The sequence below is a fragment of the Lontra canadensis genome, unplaced genomic scaffold (assembly GCF_010015895.1).
Source record: "Lontra canadensis isolate GAN:19392208 unplaced genomic scaffold, GSC_riverotter_1.0 scaffold59, whole genome shotgun sequence".
In the NCBI taxonomy this organism is placed as follows: Eukaryota; Metazoa; Chordata; class Mammalia; order Carnivora; family Mustelidae; genus Lontra; species Lontra canadensis.
In genome coordinates this window covers 8,904,087-8,926,358 of record NW_022631053.1, presented here as the reverse complement: position 1 = coordinate 8,926,358, position 22,272 = coordinate 8,904,087, and the positions used below count along the sequence as shown (strand labels likewise).

General features: G+C 39.3%; 1 protein-coding gene across 1 annotated transcript in view; it reads right to left on the bottom strand.

Moving 5' to 3' along the window:
* Positions 1–21,847, bottom strand: part of DBX2 (developing brain homeobox 2) — a 32,037-nt gene extending 10,190 nt beyond the window's left edge. Inside the window, exons 1-2 of the mRNA XM_032876976.1 lie at positions 21,253–21,847; positions 8,049–8,144 (exon numbers count right to left, since the gene is read on the bottom strand). Coding sequence (XP_032732867.1) covers positions 8,049–8,144; positions 21,253–21,673 — 517 coding nt within the window. The 5' untranslated portion in view covers positions 21,674–21,847. The remainder of the gene's footprint in view (positions 1–8,048; positions 8,145–21,252) is intronic.
* Positions 21,848–22,272: the final 425 nt, after the last annotated feature.

Here is a 22,272-nt window from a genome sequence, read left to right as displayed (position 1 = left end):
GTTCATGTCCAAAGCCACACCAAGAGCACAGAGCTCAGCTTGTAGCAGGACCTTCTAAATCTAAATTTCTGGCTCCTCCCTCTGTGCCACACTGTTTTTCCCCTCAGATGTCACATGTCAAAACGGAAGGGGAGAAACATTTATAAACACATTCAGAGGTCCTGTCTGTGACTACAGGCTTCTGCACTGTCCTGGACCAGTGTGTGAGTATGGACTACAAGGCATCTCCTGTTCCTGATAATTGTGTCCTCAAATTCCAGCAAGCCCTATTACTTGATATTTTGATTCTGGCATTTTTCATTTACAAATGTATATAATCTATCATTATTATAGCCGTATGTGTTAAATATTGGGGAAAGAAACCTAAATACCAAAAGGTAAAGAAATGTGTAAGGACATGATGCCATATCCCCTTGGTGAAATTTTAAAGAACCATTAAAGATGAGAACTATGAAGACCAGGCAGCAGCAAAGAAAATACGCTATACCGTGTATAATAAATAAGACACATACTATGTTTATAACTAAGTAAAAATGCCGAGAAAAGAGACTGAAAAGGCAAAAATAAACATAAAGTAAGCTACTATAGAGTTATGGACAAATAATTCATCTCTATTCTGCATTCTAAGTCTGGTTCTATTTTCTAAGGAAAACAAGCGAACACTATAGCAACCTTTTCGGGAATAATCTGGTGGGGTGATTGAGATGTTGCTGAGAAAGAAGTGAAGATGAAGCCAATCCATCCTTCAGGCGCTCACATTTGATAAGGAAAGGTCCAAGAAATTAAACAGCCAGCCATAACACAGTGAGATAAGTAACTGCAGACCATGGCAGAGAAAGTATTGAAGAACCAGAAAGGAAGCCACTTAGACTTGGAGGACAGCAGAGTAAGTTCTGAGAGAAGAAAAGACAGAAGAAAATAGCAATTCCTCTTACAGGCAATCTAGTCAAAGGCAGGCAGAGAAGAGGGATTCAAATTTGTGCACCCATGAGCAGAGTGAGGACATGGGTGAAACACGGTGGACCTGGAACCTTGGTATTTCCAGATTGTAGGGTATGAGTGCCAAGAACACAGAAGATAAGCTGGAAAGGTACATTAGGGCCAGGGGGTGGCTGAAACGAGCTCAGGTCATGACTTGCCCAATAGAAAAGCCTTTTGAGGAGGACCTGACCAGCTCAGCATTGTTGAAAGGCCAGTATTTTCCTAGTTAATAAAACTTTTTATATCTTATAGAAATGCACAGCAGATTTGTGAGTCTACAGGCCTCATTTTTAAAACTCTACATACATTTTTTTTCTAGGTAGTGATTTTATAGGTAGGGACCATGATCTACCCATCCTAGTCCCTTCTTCACTAAGACCTACAAGTTTAAATAAAACAATGAGGTAACACATTTAAGGAACCCTAAAACTTTTTTTTAAAATATTTTATTTATTTGTTTTACAGAGAGAGAGAGAGAGCACACAAGCAAGGAGAGCAGCAGGCAGAGGGAGAGGGAGAAGCAAGCCCTCCACTGAGCAGGGAGCCTGAAGTGGGTCTCAATCCCAAGACCCTGGGATCATGACCTGAAACGAAGGTAGACACTTAACTGACTGAGCCACCATAGATATATATTCAGGTCCCCTAAATATCCCTAAAACTTTTAAAGAAACTCATAAGTTTTCCTATGGAGCTATTTTTAAGTAAAGAGAAAGAAGTTTCCCATTGAGGACAATCTACAAACAAATTACTCTCACTAACGTGATAAATACTAACATTTTGAAAATCGGGGACCCAAAGTAGACCTCAATCTCTGAAAGAGAGACTAAAATGGTTATGATGGCCAAAGGGTTAATTCCTGGGTCTGGGACCCTCAGGTTTCAGTGCCTGAAAATGAGCACGGATATGACCAATGACAAGCAAAAGAATATGGCAAAGATAAAGACTACCATATTCTTTTCTAGTTATTATTCCTCTTAGCACTGCTCTCAATATGCACATCATGCTGGTTTTCCCAAGGTGACGAGCCATATGTTCCTGTGAAAAGTTGGGAAGATGCTACTTCTACTATGGATGCTCCTCTCCATCTCTCCCCCACGGTCTTTTATGGGCTGTCTCTGGATCTAACCATAAACCACACTGAGGGGGCACCTGGATGGTTCAGTCCATAAAGTGTCCTCCAACCTGATTTTAGGCTCAGGTCATGATCACAGGGTTCTGGGATTGAGACCCACGCTGGGCTCCAGGTTGGCAGGGAGTCTGCTTGAGAATTCTCTCCCTCTCCTCTTGCTCCTCTACCTGCTTGTGTACTTTCTCTCCCTCCCTCCCTCCCTTAAATAAATAAACAAATAAATAAATAAATCTAAAAAAAAAATAAAGTGTACTGAGGAACCTACACCATTTCCATACCTTCTAAATCTATTATGTGCTCACATCTACACGTACAAAACAAACATAAGGACTTCAAAAACTTGTTGGTGACTCAAAATTCTCTCAGAAACTATTACAACATTATCAGCAACAAACACCCTAACTATGCCTAAACTCATGACACATGTCTGACTTGTATAGAAACTTCCAGGTGACAAAAAATAAACAAGTGAGTAATATAAAAATAAAAATAAACAGATATAGAATTTAAGACATGTAGAAAAGAGGCTTTAAAGGCCAGGACCACCAATTCAAGGTGCTATAGACTCTACCATTTTGGGAGCATGATGGTGATGATGATGATGATTCTGTCCCATGGCCTCCATACACATATATATATACATATATTCATATCACATATTCATATATATTTAGATATATATATAGATAGATAGATAGATGTTTTTATTTATGGGGCTCAGCAGGTGTTACGGTTTGTGGCCACTCCCTGCAGCATGGCATGTCTTCCTTACAACAACCCCCAGAGCAAGGTACTATCTCCTCCACTTTCCCTAGGAAAAAACTAAGGTTCCGAAAAGTTAAGTTGTGCCTTTGAGGTCACATAAAAAGGAAGAGTGAAGTCCACCAATCCTCTTTATAATTAAATCAAAGACTGTCAGAGTTGTAAGTAGGCAAAGAGGTCGGGAGGTGGGAAGAATCCCATTAAAGTGGCAGAGAGACAGAGGATAGAAAAGTTTCAAAGGCATGATTCCCTGGGTGCTGAGATGGCCCCATGCACCATCCTCCAGGGATCCCCTGCATGAAATGGGGCTGCGAAGGGTGCTCCAGCTGGAGTCGTGCTGTGTGTAAATGACACTGTTGGGTGGAGAGAGGTGGGGAGAAACAGAGGAATAGAACATAAGATAAACTAATGGACCCCTTCATATTTTCACGTGTGAGGATGTAGTGTGTGTGTGTATGTGTGTGTATTTTATATCATTCCTGCGGATTTGAGGTGTGGAGAGAGAAGATATAGAACTTCCCTGGCTTGCCCCATTTAAACTAGAAGTCTACCTTCCATTCTCTATATAATATAGTATTTGGGAATGCTATAATATTTCATTATCATACATTATAACCATATTAATTTGCTAAAAATCTTTCCCTAATATTAAGCCCAAATTCAATTTCCATTAAACTCCACTCGTTGACTCTGGTTCTCTCCTTTAAATCTATACTGAATGCAGTATATCTAATTTGAAGATAACGCTCAGGTTCTCCCTATTATTTCTCTTCTCCAGGCCAAACAAACTCACTCACTTTTCATGACCAGGCATAGAGACCTTTCACCATTTTAGTTGAGGACTATTCCTGACCTGACCTTTACAGGCAAATGGGCTCACTGTGCCTTTTAAAGTGGGGCTCCAGAACTGAGCAGGTGTAGGTTGTCTGACCATTACAGAGGCTAGTAGGACTCTTATCACCCTTGCTCTGGGTACTGTAGTTCTAAAAGCATAATCCAACATCCCCATATCCTTCTGCAGACACATAGTGAGCTAAGAGTACAACCCTTTCCTTCTTTGTTCTGTTCGGCCAATTCCGTCACTCTGTTGTGCACTCCTGCACTTTTTGGGGGGAATCTCAAATCAGGACTTTATCAGCTGCCCCATTAGATGTCACATTATGTTTAGGCAAGGGCTATAGACAAGATCAGGAACAGGCACCTTATATCACTAAGTAGCTCTGCTTTCCATCCTCCATCTTCTACTACTTAAGAACACATCTGGGGAGAAAGGGAACTCCGTTCCTGGAAAGTTACTCAAATACGTTCACTGCCTCTGCAGAAACTGTTGAATAGAGCCATCAACTTGGAAAATCTATTGTCTTTGAGTCTCTGACTCCTCTAAACATTCTTCCTGGTTGACTGAGTGTCATTTATCTCTGGAACACCCCTCCCTTCACTATTGAAAAGTCAAAACCTGTATTCAACTTACTGCACAAACCTGATTATATTTTCAACAAAATAATCTTGCTTCTTTCTCTATTAGCACAAAATGTTGCATCCCTCTGAAGATCTTAGAGTGCTAACGATAAATCCTTACAGAAGGACTGCCATAGGTCTTGTCAGCTCTCTGGGCGCCCAGCACTCTAGTTGAGAACAGTGAAATAGAACAGTGCCAGTGCCAAGAATACTCACCAGAGCATTGCCTATCTTTGATAGTGACACTCACCAGACCAACCTATCAACAATAAAAGTAACAGCCCTTCCCTGCTGCCTTCAACAAAAATCCTAAATGCAAATTGGGAGAGTGTATTATGTTCCTCTAAGTTTTAGCAAGGAAGAGAAAAGAGTAACATGATCTTACAGTGTAGAATATAAGTTCAAAATCTCCCAAGGAAAAGGCAGAGCAGTTTGTCCCAGAAGAATATTTCCCGGCTCATATTTTCACAATGTTGCTCCAAATTTAAACTTTGTCTTTTAATGCATAACATTTTTGAAGGATCACATTCAAGTTGGGTACTCAAAGACAAAATGAAATAATTATCTGATTAATTCAATTAGCCATTCTACATAATTAAGACTCCTGTACCTTTTCAGGTCTTTTTTTTTTTTTTAAAGGTCATTCTCTGCATAATTTCCACGACTTTCTATTTCATCTTGGCTGAGAAATGTGTGATTTTGAAAAGAACCTTATGGATGTAATATCAAAGATTTTCCTTCCACTGCTTTGGGGGAGGGGAGAACTTTTACCACTGCCTTTTAATTTTTTCCCACTGTCAGGGCTGTGCTTAAAGAGCCTATTAAACCATTTATTATATGTGAGAAGGGCACTAGAGGAATGATTGTTTCCACATTGCAACAACAAGTTAATCATAAATCTAAAAGGTTAACAAGAAAAATGAAATCAATTTTATACAAGTGAATTATGTTAAAAGAGTCAAAATGATATTTTACTTGCTAGCTATCAACCTGTTGATCTGATCCTATGCTTTTCAGACTTCATTGCTCATTAAAATGTTTAGTATAAACCTTGATTTTGGCTGTCCACACATGTAAGCACACTTTGGCTGAAATTTAATACTAGATTACTTGGACAGTTCATTTTCCTTCTCCTATGCAATGGAAAAAAGAATGTTAATGCTTGGGCGTAAAAATTGTTCTTATTATTAACCAAAGAGGAAGAAAAGAAAATCTAGTAAATGCCTTCAATAATAAAGAGTACTATGCAGATGTAAGCCTTATTAACGCTCCTTGGTATCATGATTATTTATGTAAAACTCTTTATTGACAGCATAAATCCACCATTTCATTATCATTTGCTGCTAATACGATGAACATTATAAATAAAAAATAAAAAATTCATTTCAGATTTAGAACTAATGAGATTCCAAAGTTTATTAAAAACACTTGTGGCATCTCTAACGTGTTTTAAAATGCCAACTTCAGAAATGGAGACAGACCAAATACAGGATTCTCTATGCTTGATCTGAGCTGTGCTGATTTACCCCTTGTATGTTTTACTGAATTAAAAAAGATAAACATGGGACTTTATAAGCCTCTAAGGAGAGACACCGCGATTTACAACGTTTATGCCAAAGGCACAAAGTGGGAAGAACCTAGAGGGAGATGGAGGAAAACAAGTCTTTCTTAAAGTAATTTTTCAAGCAACTGACAAGGTGAAGTTCTCCAGGAAATGCCTTTAGAATTACTTTTATGTGCTCTATGGATCAAACTGGCCCAGGCAATAGCATACATTTAGGGCTTGGACACTCTTACAAAAACACTGCTATAAAATGAATAAACCTATACATGTATACACACATGAATGTCCACCTGTTACACGGGACTTTTTTGTCCATTTCCACTTACCTAACCTACACTGCTAGAGGTTCTTTAAAACGGAAGTCCAGTATTCTGTCAAGGTAGAGTAACCAAAACTAGGTATGGGATCTCTTTCAATCTCTACCATGGGGCTGCAACACCAAAGATTTAATTCCAGACATGCCACGACACCACAGTGTCAGCTCTCTAGGACTTAAGTCTCCACTCCAACAGACTTTTCCTGAAACTCTAATCTACGGTGACAAATGTGTCCTTAATTTGCACAACACTTTTCAGCTGCCCTCATAGGAGACCACCTTGAAGGAGCGAGTAAATGGTTTAGTCATGGTTTCCATTTTTCTATTTGAATCAATACATTCTAGTTAAATGGACAATTAATAGGTCACTTCCAAAATAGTGGTGTATCAGTCCTGGTTAATAAACAATCCCCAGAGTTGATAATGGACCCTATGTATTCAGCAAGTCCTGTATACACTCAGCTCATCCACTAAATCCCTTTTCAGGTGGACAGGGTTATATGGGAAGATGAGCTAGAATGAGTCTATAAAAGTCAGTTTCATTCACTGCTTTATTTTTCAGTCAAGTGCTTTAAATGGTGTCCAGAAATTCACTCGGAATGTGAGACAGGAGAAAAGATGGACACACAGAGCCTTGCTTTATGACCATACAAAAGGGCAACTGACCCTTGCCCGAGCCTTTTCCATGTGAAATGGCTCCTAAAGTTCATCTGCACAGTGAAAAATCGTGGTGAGGTCGCGTGTGGATGAGTCAAGTGAAAGTGACGATTGGTCACGGGTCTGTCACCCATTGTGGCTGGGTCCCTGCCATGTAAAATGCTCTGTGGGAAAGTATCGGCCCCCTAAAGAGATGCTCAGAGGCCTGCAGCTCATTAAACGGCCAGCATTTGCTGCCTCACTTGTCAGGAATCATTCTGTTGAGCAACTGCTCTCCTGAAACATTCATAAAACACATTAACCAAGAGGCAGCAGGGACCTGAATTCAACCGTGATAGAACTCTCTACTTCAGCCTGACTCAACTCCGATTTCACTTTTCATCTGACGGAGGGGTTAGCCTGAATAAATGTTTCCTCTTGGGCACCTGAAATAAATGTGCCCCTTTACTGGACTCCTTTTTCATAAGCTCAGATTCTCTGGTTACAAATTCTTATTTTACCTAGAAATCTCAAGATCAAGGTGAACTTTATTTTTTTTTTCGTTCGACATTGTTTTCTTTGGCTATGTGAGTGTGTGTGTGCATGCGTGCTCTGAAAGTTTTTCAAAGTTGTCATTCTCACTTCACCCCTGGACAATGTTTAAATTTTGTAATGTTCAAGGAAGAGTTCTCTTGAAAATATTTCCTACAACTCTGGCTACTTTTTTTCAAGATCATAAAGAGGAGGTATTTGTCTCCTTTTACAACCTGGACAATTTTAACTATTTTCTACGGACACCCAGTGACTTTCTGTGTCACATTTTAAGCTGAATGGAAATTTCACACAGCACAATTTCTTAGCCTTCCTTCCTTTCTTTTTTCTTCTCTAAATGAGTATTGCTACATGTTTCAGAAAGAGCCAAACTGGTCCCTCTGAGATCTTTTATATCGAATGGAAAACAAGTCACTTTCCTTGGTGTGTCAGCCCTGGGTTTCAATGCCATTAGAAACTGCTCACAATTGCTCAGTGTGCTGAGGTCTGATAAATCTCTGGAAACCTCCTGAATAGGATCGCTGTGATTTTTTAGTGAGGATTTAGCTCCTTGCCATTGCATTACCAATTAGTTTTCCAGAGCACATTAAATCCTGCTGCTTTGGCTTACAGAATAACTGAGGCATTGCTGATGAAGCATAAAAACTTACTTGCAAAAGCAGTGGGGGATGCAGGGCGCCGACAGGACCCACCGCAGCATGCCGAGTAGAATGGAGGGGCGCTCAGGAAAAAAGGTTTGGAAGACGCTGTGGAGAAAGCATTGATCTCATGGATGAGTCATTTCTTTTAGACAATATCCAAAATTCCAGTTTCCCCAAAGCCACTGAATAAAACATTTCATTTTCTGAGCCTTTACTTAGCTAGTTATAACTTTTACTGAAAGTAAAGTCATTCTAAAGTAGCTTTTATCACCCAAAGAGATTGCCAAAGAGTTTAATCAAGATTTGGAAGATGTGTTGGAAAGAATCAATGGATCAAAACCAAACTTAATAGTTAATTTTCCGTGTTGTCATAATTATATGTAGCACGTAGTCTTTTATTTAAAATACCCCAGAGCAACACTATCCAAGAGAATGATCTGTGGTGATAGAATGTCCTTTATCTCTACTGTCCACTTGAAAATAAATATTTTTATCACTCTAGCTACATATTCAATGGCAACTTTTTTCTTAGTCATATTTAGTGAATATTATTTTGATATGAAGACATAGGTTTTTCAAGAACACAGTAATTTCAGACTTGTATTTTAACCAATTGATAAGCATGTGTTTATTTTTGCCAATATTTTTGAAGGTATGTCAAAATAAGTGTATTGCCCAGTAAGAATTTAGGTTCTTAATGCCTTCAAATTGCAAATTAACCATAAATCATAATATAATGGAAAGTTGCCAATATTAATGTTTTCAGTTTTTTAATATCCAAGTTTTCAAATAATAAAATGTTTATCTTAATAACATTTCCAAACATACACAGCAGGCTCAGTCAGTGGCGCGTATGGCTCCTGATCTTGGAGTTGTAAGTTTGAGCCCCACACTGAGTAGAGAGATTATGTAAAAATAAAATCTTATAAAAAATGGCATTTTGAAAATACAGCAATTAAGCAAAGTATGAAAAGGAAATCCATTTTGGTGTTCAAAAGTACTATAAAACTTTTTTCTGATTTTTTTTTTTAATAGGCTCTATCTCCAATGTGGGGTTTGAACTCATGACCCTGAGATCGAGAATTGCACACTCCACTGAATGAGCCACCCAGGCAGCCTATAAAACATTTTTTTAATTTCACTGTTATCATAAGTCATTCTAATATTGACTATAAAACCATTGAAGAAATGATAAAACATTTCTTCTTAATTTTAACATCTTATATTACAAGAAAATGGCATTATTTAGGCAGAGTTACATTTTCCATTATTCTTGGACTATAAGTACATTGAAAAATAAAAATATATTTTTATGTATAAACTTTGTCACATTATGTTTATTCTCAAGCATTTGTTAACTTATTTCACCTCCAAAAGAAACATTCCACAGATAATTAAGTAATAGCAATTGCGCTGTTTGGCACAAAATGCAATGTTGTATTTACATGCATACAATGAAACATTTATAACAATAGCTGGAAAAACACACATGAAAGAAATATTTGTACTTAATAGAAAGTGTAGAAAATAAGTACACTAGTGATACTATTACAATAATCATGCAAAATGTACAAATTTTATCATTCTAGCCAAAATGTTTCTCAGACTCACCCTATGGCCCTAAAAATAGAAAGCTAAAAGAGTTTTAAAAAATGAATGGTTCATTTGAGACATTGATCAATTAAATTCATTTGTGATAAATGAAGTTTTGAGATATATGATCTTAGTGTTAAGTTTAACCATAAAATGTTTGCACTGAATAGTTTATTACCATATATTACCTTATCTTAATGGAGGAAAGCTGTAATCAAAATGACGTTATCTACCGTAATAAACTCTTGTGACTACGGAACTACACGCTACACGACCAGACTTCAGGTTCCATTGTGTAGAATTTCTTCACCATTTTAAATCAACTCTTTGACATACATATATTTACACAGATTAGTTCACTCCTGATTCCCATACATAAATACACCTTGTTTAAACTGGCTTATGTGAAAATTGCTGTGAAATTCCAATTAAGTGCTCCATTTTTTTTTTAACATGTGCCTACAAATTGACATAAGTCAAATGTTAATCCAGCTAACCATGTGATTGCAGGGGTGTCGAATGGTGCGAGGAAATAACATTTAAAACAATGAAATGCAAAAAAACAATAATAATAAAATAAAGAAATGCATTTAAAAATATATATTACACTTTAAAATTTTTATAAACCTCATGCTTTTTAAAGCAATGAACAAAGAAACTTATTTGTGATAAAAACAAAGCAACAAGTTAACAGACCTGTTAAAACTTTTGTAAGCCATTAAGAACTACTCTGAAAATGCTCTAAAAAAGGCAGAAAACAAGGCAATTTCATCCCGGATGATATTCATTTCAAAGCCCATCAGTGCAATCTAAATGCAGTCACTTTATCACTGATCATATTGGGAACAATTCATCACGGGTTTACTGAATAATATTTATGACAATAATATCTAAGGAGTGTCTACTATACACCGGGCACTGGACTAGCTATGAATTTAACACACGCTATCCCATTCATTCATTACCATTCAGCCTCAGAACCTCTACCATTCAGGCATGCGTCTGGAATGTGATGAGGACTATTTTCAGCAAATTTTTTAAAAAGGACAAGAGAAACATAAATATGTTAGCATGTTTAGTTATTAGCCAGGAAAGATAAGGATTTCATGCACAGAGACTGCCAATTATTCCTAAGAGCTGGAACCCAGAAAAGGGACTCATCTCCCAAGCTTTCCATAAAAGAAAAACAAATGGCCTTTCGTGTAGGGGTTGAGGGGGGAATGGAACACACACTGTCAGGTGCTACAGCATCATGTTAGGTTCTGTCAGCACAACGTTTCAGGATCCTCAGAGTTTTGTATCCCACTGACAAAACTAGCTTCCAGTTTCTGTAGGAATCTGCTACAAGTCACAAACAAATCACTTAAAATTCTTGGAACTGAACTGTCTGAATCCAAATGACTAAAATCACTTACAGAAAACCTCATGAACTTTTCACTTCTTAATCAGATGTTCTGCCTTAACTGAAGCCACAGAATCAAAATATCTATTAACTCTTTTGCATATTTAATTAAGGTGGAAACTTAGAGCCAACTTAACGGTGAACTGTCCTGATTTCTTTCCAAACTTAACGAGATGGTTCTGTGATACAAGCATCTCATAGCCAAGAACAATTACAAGCCTAACTACAGAGAAATTATCTTCAAAATTCTGTTGTCTAGAAAGCAAGCAATAATTTTTAAATTGCTTCTCTGTTATTATTTTCACTTTTCTTTTACTGATGGAGAAGAACAATGGGTATTTAAAAAGGGGTGAAACCACATTCTTTTTATTGTCCATGCAAAACTGTGGTACAAACTGACTTGAGTTGATGTTTCAAAGAAAGAATACTAAAGACCACTAATAAAACTTTCAAATAAATTTTGAGTCCACTGCAGTGCTATGCCAGTTGGCAGCATCTTTTAAAGATGAGGAGAAATGAGAAAAGGTTCCAAGATGTCTTAATAATAAGGCAACCAAAGGGTCAAAACATACCTCTAGGAAATAACAGGGAATTAAATATTTTTTTTAAAAAAATGGTTTTAAATAACCTTTAAGTGCCTGGTACATGGGCACCAGAAATAAAGAAATCTAAACTTGTGACCTGAAAACAATACACAGCTGGAATAGAGTGGACCCAAAAACAAGACTCCAAAGAATGGCAACCAGATGCCCGGAGTAGTAAGACCTAAGAAATATCACTTACCTAATGAGGTGTGATTTATTTTATCACACAACCTGAAAGGAATTCATTTATGTGATCCACATGCAAATTTGCTTTCAGTCACAAGGGAAAGCAAGTTAAGTAAATTCATCCTTTATCTTCCTGCTCATCAGAAAACAACAGAAGTCCACATTTTTTTCCTCAATGAGTATTTCTGACACAGAAAAACAAAGGTCTAATGTTCTGGTACAGCTATGAGAAGATAAATCAAGTGTAGTGTCCACTTTTTTGATTCTATCCTTTTAATTCTGTGCAAATAATATTTATTGCATCTCTATCGAGTGCCACACAGTGTATTATGTACTGGGATTACAAAGATGAAAAAGACACAGTTTCCTTCTCTACAAGAATTTCTATTTAGTGTTTCTTTACTTACAGATTTATATCTGCAGGTCAAAGAAATGAAATGCAAATTTTTCTGTTCTCCAAAGTCAATTTTGTTATGTAAAATCTGAGGCATTCCCTGAGAAAGAGAGACTTGAAAAAATTCATATGGTGCGTTTCCTAACCATTGGTTCTCAACACTGAATACACACTAGAATTAACTGGAGTGCTTTTCAAAGATACAGATGCCCAGGTCACACACCAATGGGGTTAAATCACACTGGCTAAGGGTGGGCTCGTTAGGACAGCATTGTTTCAAAGGCTGCACAGGTCATTACAATGCATCGCCAGGATGGAAACACTGAAAAGAACAAAACAATGTCTGACACAGCAGGCACTCTATACATGTTAGCCTTTACTCCTGCCATTATTATGCAATTTGAGATCAACTGTGACAACGAATGAAAAGAAGCAGCATGGTCAAGACTTCCACTGAAATAGAGAAGTAAATAGAAAAGATTATTGTTAAGAAGGCTTTGTCCGAGAAGGCTTTAATCAGGAACATCTTAATCCACACCTTAATTTGGAAGGTATCTAGAACTGCAAAGGAAGAGAAAGAAGGCATTCCAACAAGGAAAGGTGGCAAGAACAAAAGGCAGTGGGAGGGGGTGTTGAGGAGGAGCACGTGGGGCAAGTTAAGACCAGCCCCACTGCTGGCACTTGGCCCAAAGACTGAACTGTAAGGAATGTAGTTGGAGAACCGAAATGTTGCTGATGGAATGAAGGTGTTGGAGAACAGAGTATTTCTATTTGATTTGACCATCAGATGGGGATAAAGAAGGTTTCCCAGAGTAGCTTGGCAATATGACAGAGCTCTATTTTGGGAAAATTCACCTGGCAGTACTGGGTGCGATGTGGTGGAGCACGGTAAGGCTACGTGGAAGGGTCCCACTGCAGGAATAATAGGTGATGGCAACCCTTTGGACACTGCCACCAGCATCTTTTCCGGCCTCACTGCACCAGCAGGTGAGCAGGTCTGGCTTCCCCTCAAGCTGTGGGGGCTCAGTTCATTGCAATCATCAAATATGATCATTACCTCTGCTACCTCTCCCTTCAAGGCGTCTCCATAGCAGCGCTAACAAATTTGAGGAAAACCATTGCTCTTTTTATTATAAAGTCAACATCCCAGGAGAGAATAGCATAACAGAATAGAATGGGTAGCTCTCAAATTCTAGAAGCCTTAATGAAGGCTCCTTGAGCCCCAAGCTGTATCACTCTGTGTGACTAATCCTTGCACTGATCTACTCCAACAGGAGACAGCCCTGGCCAGAGTTTTATCTGATTGTTACCCTGATTTCACCCTGTAGCAGATTTTAAATGGCTACAAATTATTTGGCAGTCCTTCCCCTGAGAGGTAAGATCTCGATTTCCCCTTGCTTTGTATTTGGGATGATCTTGCTGTCTTGTTTCACAGAAGGCTATGGAAGAGATGTCATTCTAGAACTTTAACACCTAGGCCACAAGAATTCTTGCAGCCACTCTTGGGGTTTTTAGAGTGTTTGCTCTTAAAACCCTCCCTTTCATAACCCAAGCATTATGCTGTCAGAAGCTCAAGACACTTGGAAAGTCCAAGTGTGGACCGCTGGGACAGCTTCAGCCGTGTGTGAGGCCATTTTGGACATCCAGCCCAGCTGGGCCTTTAGAAGACCACAGCTCTGGCTGCCATCTAGCTGTAATGAGATTCCAAGTGAGAACTACCCAGCAGAGCCCAGTCAACCCATGGGACTGTGAGAGAAAATAACAAATTGTTCCTTTTAGCTTCTAAGCTTTGAGATGGCTTTTTACACAGCAATACCCCTTTTTTCCCAACATTTTGCCTGTGGAGGAATGGTGGGAAGTAGTCTTTCACGTCTTTCCCTGTATGTTGTCCGTGGGCTTTTGCAGTATGTGTTTGAAAGTCAGATGCTGACTCTGATCTCTGTTCTTATTTTGAAATGGGAAACAGAGGCTCAAGGAGCTTCTGTGAATTATGATTATATAAGCAATAATATAAAGACCTTAGACATGAATCTAGGCTTTAAAATTATGGAAATGCTGCTAAGATCAGCTCATAAAACTGTATTGTTAAATTTACTCAACTTGCCATTTTTGCTTTGGAGGAACTGTTGGCAAATTTTACTTTAAAAAATACTTTAGGCTTTGCAGCCATAGGTCTCTGTTCCAACTATTCAATGTGTGATGCAAAAGCACCTACAGAAAGTACGTAAACAAACAGGACTGATTCTTCTCCTGCTTTAAAAAGTACTGTCTTTTGGTTTCAGATCCAATGTAACTAGAGAATTGGTTCAATATACCTAAACTCAATCCAGCCCTAGGATAGTCTCTTTAAGAAATATGGCACCAATCATGGTTTTTATTCTCTTTTAATGTACAAAAATCTCTTCAAAGAATAACCTAATACCTTCTCATATTTTAATTTTTTTTTTTTTCCAGAGTAGAGAGAGTATACCTGTGCATGTGAGAGTGGGGTGGGACAAACAGAGGGGAAAAGACAGAATCCTAAGCAGGCTCTATCTCACATTCCTGGGACCATGACCTGAACCAAAATTAAGAGCGAGACACTTAACCAACTGAGCCAACCAGGCTCCTCCACAAATTTTAATTTTAAAAGTTGTCAGAAATTTAACATTCTAAAGAACAAGAAATTTTGAGTCTTCCCAAAAGGACTGGTAAAAATGTATCATATATCACATATTTTATTTCTGACAGCCACTTTGAATTAATAAAATTAAGGTTGTTATGGCAAGGTGACTAAACATGAAAGAAGAGTGAAAAACCCAATTCATCATTGGAATATTGATAAACAAGCAGTCAATTAAGTATTAGGTAATATAGAAAAATGTGAAGTTTTTTTTCTTTCCTTTCCCCAGATGCTTTTGTTCTGAAAGAAAAGTCTAAAAGCTTCAGAGGCTTTTTGATCTTTGACTTCAGAGCGAATTTTAGTGCCTTCAGTTTACTGTTCACATAACTCACAAAAATGTGCCCCTGAAATATTCCCAACTAATAGCTGGTTGACAAAATGAATAATGCTATTAAAAATAGGATTAGTTATGGTGACTTTCTATAAAGTGATGAATCACTCAGCATTGCCAAATCAAGTACTGACTGGAGGCTAAAAAGAATAAAAGGGAGAGATTTCATTAAAAGTGGAAACATTACTGAAAGTAAAATAAAATGTTTTGGAATAAAATATACAAGGGTCTGGTAAGCATATTATACATTAAGGCAAAAATCCAATTTCTTACTAAGAGAGTGTAAAATAGAAAAGCATGATCTAATGAAGTCTTAAATAAGGATTCTAACAAGCATTCCTAGATAAAAATCATACTGTTTCTTTTTCCAATTTGCCTTTTTATTCCTGACAGACTCCAGGTATATTCAAATGAAAACTTATACTTCTTAACTGGCTTAAAAACTGTGTACTTTCACTATTAAAAAAAAAAACTGTAATTAGGAAAAAAATTAAAAACCTCTATTAATCCAAGACTAAGCAGAAAAACATTGTATTAAGAGCTACAAATCAAGTCCCCTTGAAAGATATAATAAGGGGCACCTAGTGGCTTAGTCGGTTAAGCTTCTGCCTTTGGCTCAGGTCATGATCCCAGGGTCGTGGGGTAGAAATCTGCTTTGGGCTCCCTGCTCAGTGGGGAGCTTGCTTCTCCCTCTCCTTCTCCCCCTGTCTGTACCTGTGCTCTCTCTCTTTCTGCCTAATAAATAAAATCTTTAAGAAAAGTAAAGATATGATAAGACAGTATTTTAAAGTATAAAGCATATCAACAACAGAAATACCGTGGTGAAAACAGGCTGAGTGAGGTGTAAATGAAATATTTACCAGCCCCCACACACCTAAAGACATATTTGTTTAAATATGTTAAAGATAAGAACATTTCACTTCTGTAAAAACTTGCATAGCAAAACATCTAGAAGTATTTTATGAATACATCTATTATTTGCGTTGCTTCCCTTACTTTCATGCTGCTCTCATTTCTATCATTCAGCAGCAAACCTAAGCATAAAGTGATTTCTTAAAGCAAAGGAGACTTTTTTCTGGTGGGCACAAGAACAGAAGGAAGGAGGCACACTCAAAAAGTGATACAATGGAGTTTAATTCACAGCTTCGGTTCCAATATCTGAAGCCCATTTATGGCAAATAAATGTGGATAAAATCACTGTTGACAATCCTTTTAAATGGCCCACAACATATGGCATCCTTTGGCTTCCTGAACATAACTCTGAACTCTCTGAATCCTATGTTTACTTACGCATAAATGTGTACACAATTTTCTGGGCATTCAAACCATCGTGCCTCTTAAAATAACCCTCAGATCTCTTAAGTCAATAGGAGTTTAGGGGAAAGTTCTAAAATGTTCTTACTTGCCTGCTCATTTACTCCTGTTTTATTATTAAACCTCAATAGCTTCAATACCTGTTAACAGATTGAGATTCCTTGTTGTTAAAGTGGAGTAGAGAAGGTAGAGAAGCATACGTTAGGGGTTGGGATTGGGATAGGTACTACAGTCAGAGGCAAATTAAATGCACATAAATTGCTACGCCATTGTAGCTCCAACTCAGGAATTATTCTGTAAAGAGGATGGCTTACTGAATCACTACTAGAAGGGAAGGGACTGTCTATAGTGCTGTTGGTTCTCTTCACAGCAAAAATCTCTTCATGAATCTGAAGCAGTTCATTAACTTGGGGAACACAGAACAGTTTGTTCAGAGCTGATTCTCATGAACTGTATTAAGTTATTAATATGTTAATATAAATCCAAAGACATGTTAAGAAGATACAAAAAATATGTACATGTAGTAAGAATAGGCAAAGTAAGAATATCTGCAGATTCCACCAAAGGATGGTTGGAGTGATGGTCTGAGCAAGGAACCACTGGAAAGGGGTCCATCCTTACCCTTCTCTGGATTCTCCATTCTCCACCCTGGTTCAGGGTCAGCATCAACAACATTTAAGATGCTGTGATTTTAATTTGCCAGAACAAATCTAAAGCACAGTGGTAGCAAAAATAAGTGAAAAACTCTGTCTTAATAAATTAGATCACAAAGTCTTTAAGCGGGCATAGACAAAACTAAGTGCAATTAATTTAAGACAGCATTATGGATTAACAGGTAAATAGTAACAGGAATTGGGAGGTGGACAAGAAAACTAGAGTGCACATTAAGTATTAATGGTAAGAAGGAATCCTAACAAGGGGTCAGTAAAATGCCATGGATCTGGTACCTTTCCTATAGTATATAGTAAAACTTCCTTGACAAAATTAAAAAAAAAAAAAAAGAAAAGACTCACCTACCCAGAAGAAACATTTGCTTTCTAATCCTTTTAAGAAGTAGATTTAATAATAAATAACATTCAGGAAATTATCTTTATGTCAATTTTTTTTAATGTTTAAAATAACAAATGTCATTAAAAAGCAAGGCTATCTCCACTTATTTTTTTTTTTCCTCAAAGATTCCATTTATTTATCTGACAGAGAGAGAGAGATCACAAGTAGGCAGAGAGGCAGGCAGAGAGAGAGAGAGGGAAGCAGGCTCCCCGCTGAGCAGAAAGCCCGATGCGGGGCTCCATCCCAGGACCCTGAGATCATGACCGGAGCCGAAGGCAGAGGCTTAACCGACTGCGTCACCCAGGTGCCCTTCCACTTATTTTTGAATAAAACTGATGACATAACCAAGAGAAATTTAAGTTTTTCAGCTTTTGACATTTCAAAGTTCTCTTTTATATACAAAAACATTAATATTTTAATCTAGCACAATAGTCACCAAATAATGACATACATGAACTTTTGAGGAAGGCTGTCTGATGATTCTATTTTACTTGCAAAACCTCCTGGTTTCCCCTAATAAACTGTAACAGATCCAAAGATTCAACCCTGGAGGTAAACTATTTACTACCTTCTATTGCACTAAATGTGCCGGTCTAGAGCCTTGAGGAATGCCCTTTGATTTTTAAGGTTTTTAAACTACTCTATATAAACCACTTGATGACATATAGCTACAGAGTGTCTTTTTCCTACTCGGAATACTCAGATACTTGTCACTTTTCCGGAATGAAGCACTGAGAGCCATCCTCTCATTTATTACCTGTAAATCCCTGTTACTGTCTGTCTCCACCTTGCAGACCCTCAGCAAGATGAACGGGGAAGGCCAATTTCTTTCCTTCTGGGCTCAGACATAAAATCACAATTGATTTATTATTGCAAAACATGTAATTGGTTATCACTAGTTTCTGATATTCAATGAAAGACTAACATAAGGAATACGAAGATATGGGGGAATTCTTTTCTTTTTCACAAGTCCACAGAAGTTTTCACTGTTACTTCCGACAAAAACAAAATTGGTAAGTGAAGTAAGTCACTGTAGGAAAAAAACTGGCCTACTAGGAAGATTAAAGCAGCTAACAATTATGAAAATACTTGGTAAGCCACAGAGCAGTATGAACGTGGAATATAAGCTCCACAAGGGCAGAGACAGTCATCTGTTTTGTGCACTGGCTGTCCCAGTGGCCTAGGACCGAACCAGACACATGGGAGATAGTTGATAAGCATTTGCTGCATGAATGAAATATGTGGTATAATTTAAAATGGGTAACAAAGATAATGAAGCAGAAATTGCACGCAGGGGCAGAAGTCCTTTAGTTAAATGGTTCTGTAGCTCACCAACACACCAATAAAAAGAACTCTGGGCTTTTTTCATTCGACATTTGGGTTGATACGCCCAACGAATTAAGGTTGAAAAAAAAAAAAAAGCGAGTAGTCAATATGCTGAAATGATTAAAGATCACATTTTTTGGTCCACTCCAAAGTAAGTTTCTGAGGGATCAGAAGCGGTCATTTGCTGACATTTCAGAAAAAAATATAAAGAAATCCTGTTATCTTTCCAAAAATGGTAGTTCTCTCTCCTCTATATTCTCTACAGAACATCAATCATTATGTCATCAGTCAGCTAATTTTCAGGTGATAGTAACCTTGTCAGTACTCATTATAACTTCATAATTCTACAGTAGAAAAGAATTCCCACAACATTCGGTAGGACAAAAATCTGTCACTTAAATAAAACTAGGGCAATGTTCAGAAAACTACATTCTGTGTCAAATTACAAAGATAAATGAATGTAAATGCTGGTTTTAAGCAGCATATTTGTAGAAACAAATAGAGAAAGCTTTAATTTTCTTAAGATACTTCTCTAGATTCAAAAATTAAATGCACTCCTTTTTTTTTTTTTAAATAAACAGTTATTTGTTCAAATGAAACCCAGGAGAATATCATATCTTCAATGAGAACTAAGTAAAATATTGGGAAAATATATGCTTAAACTCTATTAGAACACCTAAAAAAGAAATATAAGTCCTTGTTCTCTTATCCTAAAAAGGATTTTTGCATTTTGACTCTTTAATAAGTGTGCAAGAATGATTATATCCTTGAAAATTTTTTAAAATGTAGTTAGGAGTACCTTTACCCAATAATTGCAATATTTCTAATGAAACAGATACACAAAATTTTCCAGTTATTGAAATATCTGTGCTTGATTTGCATTTGGTTTATTTAAATTTAATCTGTAAAATGCACAAAGGTGAAAATTAAGTAAATTTCAGCAGTTGAGTAGACAATCATGATCAGGACCAATTTAAAAATCTTTAAAAATAACTTCAATGAACTCAATGCCAAACCACTAAAAGTTATGCAAATCACCAATCTTTTTGAAAATGTTATTTTTCATGACACAACATTATTTACTAACTCTTGCTTAGGTGAGCCGGGTATATACGTTTCTAATTTTCCAAATACTTCAGAAATAACAGAGTGGCCCAAATTTCCAAGGAACAAAAACCCTGCCTTTAACTGTATATTGTTCATTTCCCAAGATGAAAAAAGTCTTCCTAAAGTTTAGGTTTTGCACTATATGAATAAGACCGATGCTCATATAATTATATTTGTTCCATTCTGTTAGTAACCATTTCAAACTGAAAGACCAGGACAGGTTCTAAACATGTTAAATTCTATAAAGCCATTAGCAATAAATTTGATCCGGCAGTTTGCTGGGACAATGGAATCTGCTGAAAAAAGCGTCTATTAGTCATTCTGGACAAACCCATCGGGATTAAAAGAATGAGTTAAGATCGTCTAAGGACGCAGCGAAAAAAAAAAAATTAATCCAATTGGATCTCAGCTTCTGAGTTTCTAAGAGACTTTTCCTTTTCTCACTGCCACTCCATTCGCTTTAGCTAATATCTGACTAAGCCGTCCGCATCCTCTTCCCAATCATACCACTTGGATTTTATCCGAAAATGAAAACAAACCAAAACTGCCTTTCTCTGGGTAAGAAAATTCCTATTTATTGGTGAATTTCCTATCCAGGTGCCAATTCAGTTGTTTCGGCTCACCACAAAGAAAAAGTCAGCCTCGATTTCCTTGCGCCTTAGTAATCCAAAATATTAAGAATGGAGAAAGTCAAAAGTTTGCGCAACTCTCCTTCCAAAGATCTTTGCGAGCGTTCCTGGACATCGCCAACAGTTTGAGAAGGAAAAGCCCCCAAAGCGGGCCTCGAGAACTTCTCCTTGCCAAAAAATTCCCGGGGAGCTACTGTCGCGCGGCCTCCAGGGCAGGAGACCGAGGGCAGAAAAGCTCAACTTGGGAAACCCCGTGAAACTGGTCCAGCGAGCCGAGAGATCTTGGGGACTGTGGCTGCCCTTTCCCGCTAACCCAATGAGGTGCATTCAGGGTTTCTCCGGAAAGGCCTGAAAATTAAGGTAGCCCTACCACTTGTTGAAAGGAGACCTAGAGGAAGGGGGTGGCATGGGATGGGGGAGGGGGAGGTGTCGCAGTCAGTGGTGGTACCTTCTTCACCCCCGAAGTGGCATCTCCGCTAAAGCTCGAGACGCTCTAGAAGATCCCAGGCCAGAGCGGATTCCTGCGCGCTGGGGCCGGAACTCCCTTGGCGCAGGGCGCACCGCGGGGCGCCCGAATTCCGGTCCTTCCGTGCAGGAGGCGCCGGGCGCGGCTGGGGAGGGAAGAGCTAGCTCACCTGGGGCTGAAGGCTGGAAGGTACAGTCTCGGTCCGCAGGGGCCCGGCCCGGCAGCCTGGGGCCGTCCGCCGAGGGGCTGAGCACTTGAAAAGCCCAACGCGTGCCGTACGGCGCGCCGGAGGCGCTGACTTGTTCAGCCGCAGGGCACAGCTTGAGGGGAACCGGGCTGGCCGGCAGGGGCCGGACCTGCGCGCGGGCGGCTGTGGCGGCGGCGGCGGCGACTAGAGCTGACGCGGGGCCGTGGTGCGTGGGTGGCTGCAGCCCGTGCGGCGGGGCGCCCCCAGCCCGCAGCAAGTTCTCGATCAGGAAACTCTTGCCCAGGTTGCCAAAGCCCGGCGCTGTGGGGAAGTTGAGGAGCGCGGAGGACGCTACCACGTCCCAGTACGCGCCGGCGTGGGCCGCCACGGCGCTGGGGAGCATAGTGCGGCCGCGGGCGCGCCCGCTTCTCGCTCCGCGCCCCGCACGGGGCCCGCGCCGCCGCCTCCGGTCGCAGCCTCCCGCAGAACTGGAGCGCGCTGAGCCCGGGAAGAAGGAGAGGGCACCGAGGACGCCGGCAGGCTTGGAACGATATTATTTATTTGGGTTGGGCTTTTTTTTTTTTTTTTTTAAAGGATGGGAGGAGTGAGTGTGGGAGGGGGGAGCTGTGCGTGTCTCTGGCCCGCGGCGTAGGCTCTGGGGGCGCCGGAGGAGTCCCTCCCGCTCCCTATGCAGATCCGGACTTTTCTTTTTTTTCTCTGGAAGGCTGGAAGGTGTGTCTAGCCCATCCATTCATGTCACCCGGCCCACAAAGTGACAGACGCGGCCAACAATAAGGGCGGCCTGGAAAGTCTGAGCTTTGGCAAAGGGAGGGGACGCAGAGCGGGAGGAGGTGGGCGTGGAGGCGACGTGACCCGGGCGCGCTCGCCGGGTCCCCACGGCCGGGGCCTTGGCTCTAGAGCTCTAGAGCCCACGCAGCTCCCGGGGCGCGAGAGCGCGCGGCCGCGGGGAAGTGCCCCGAGGGCGGGCGACACTCCCTTCTA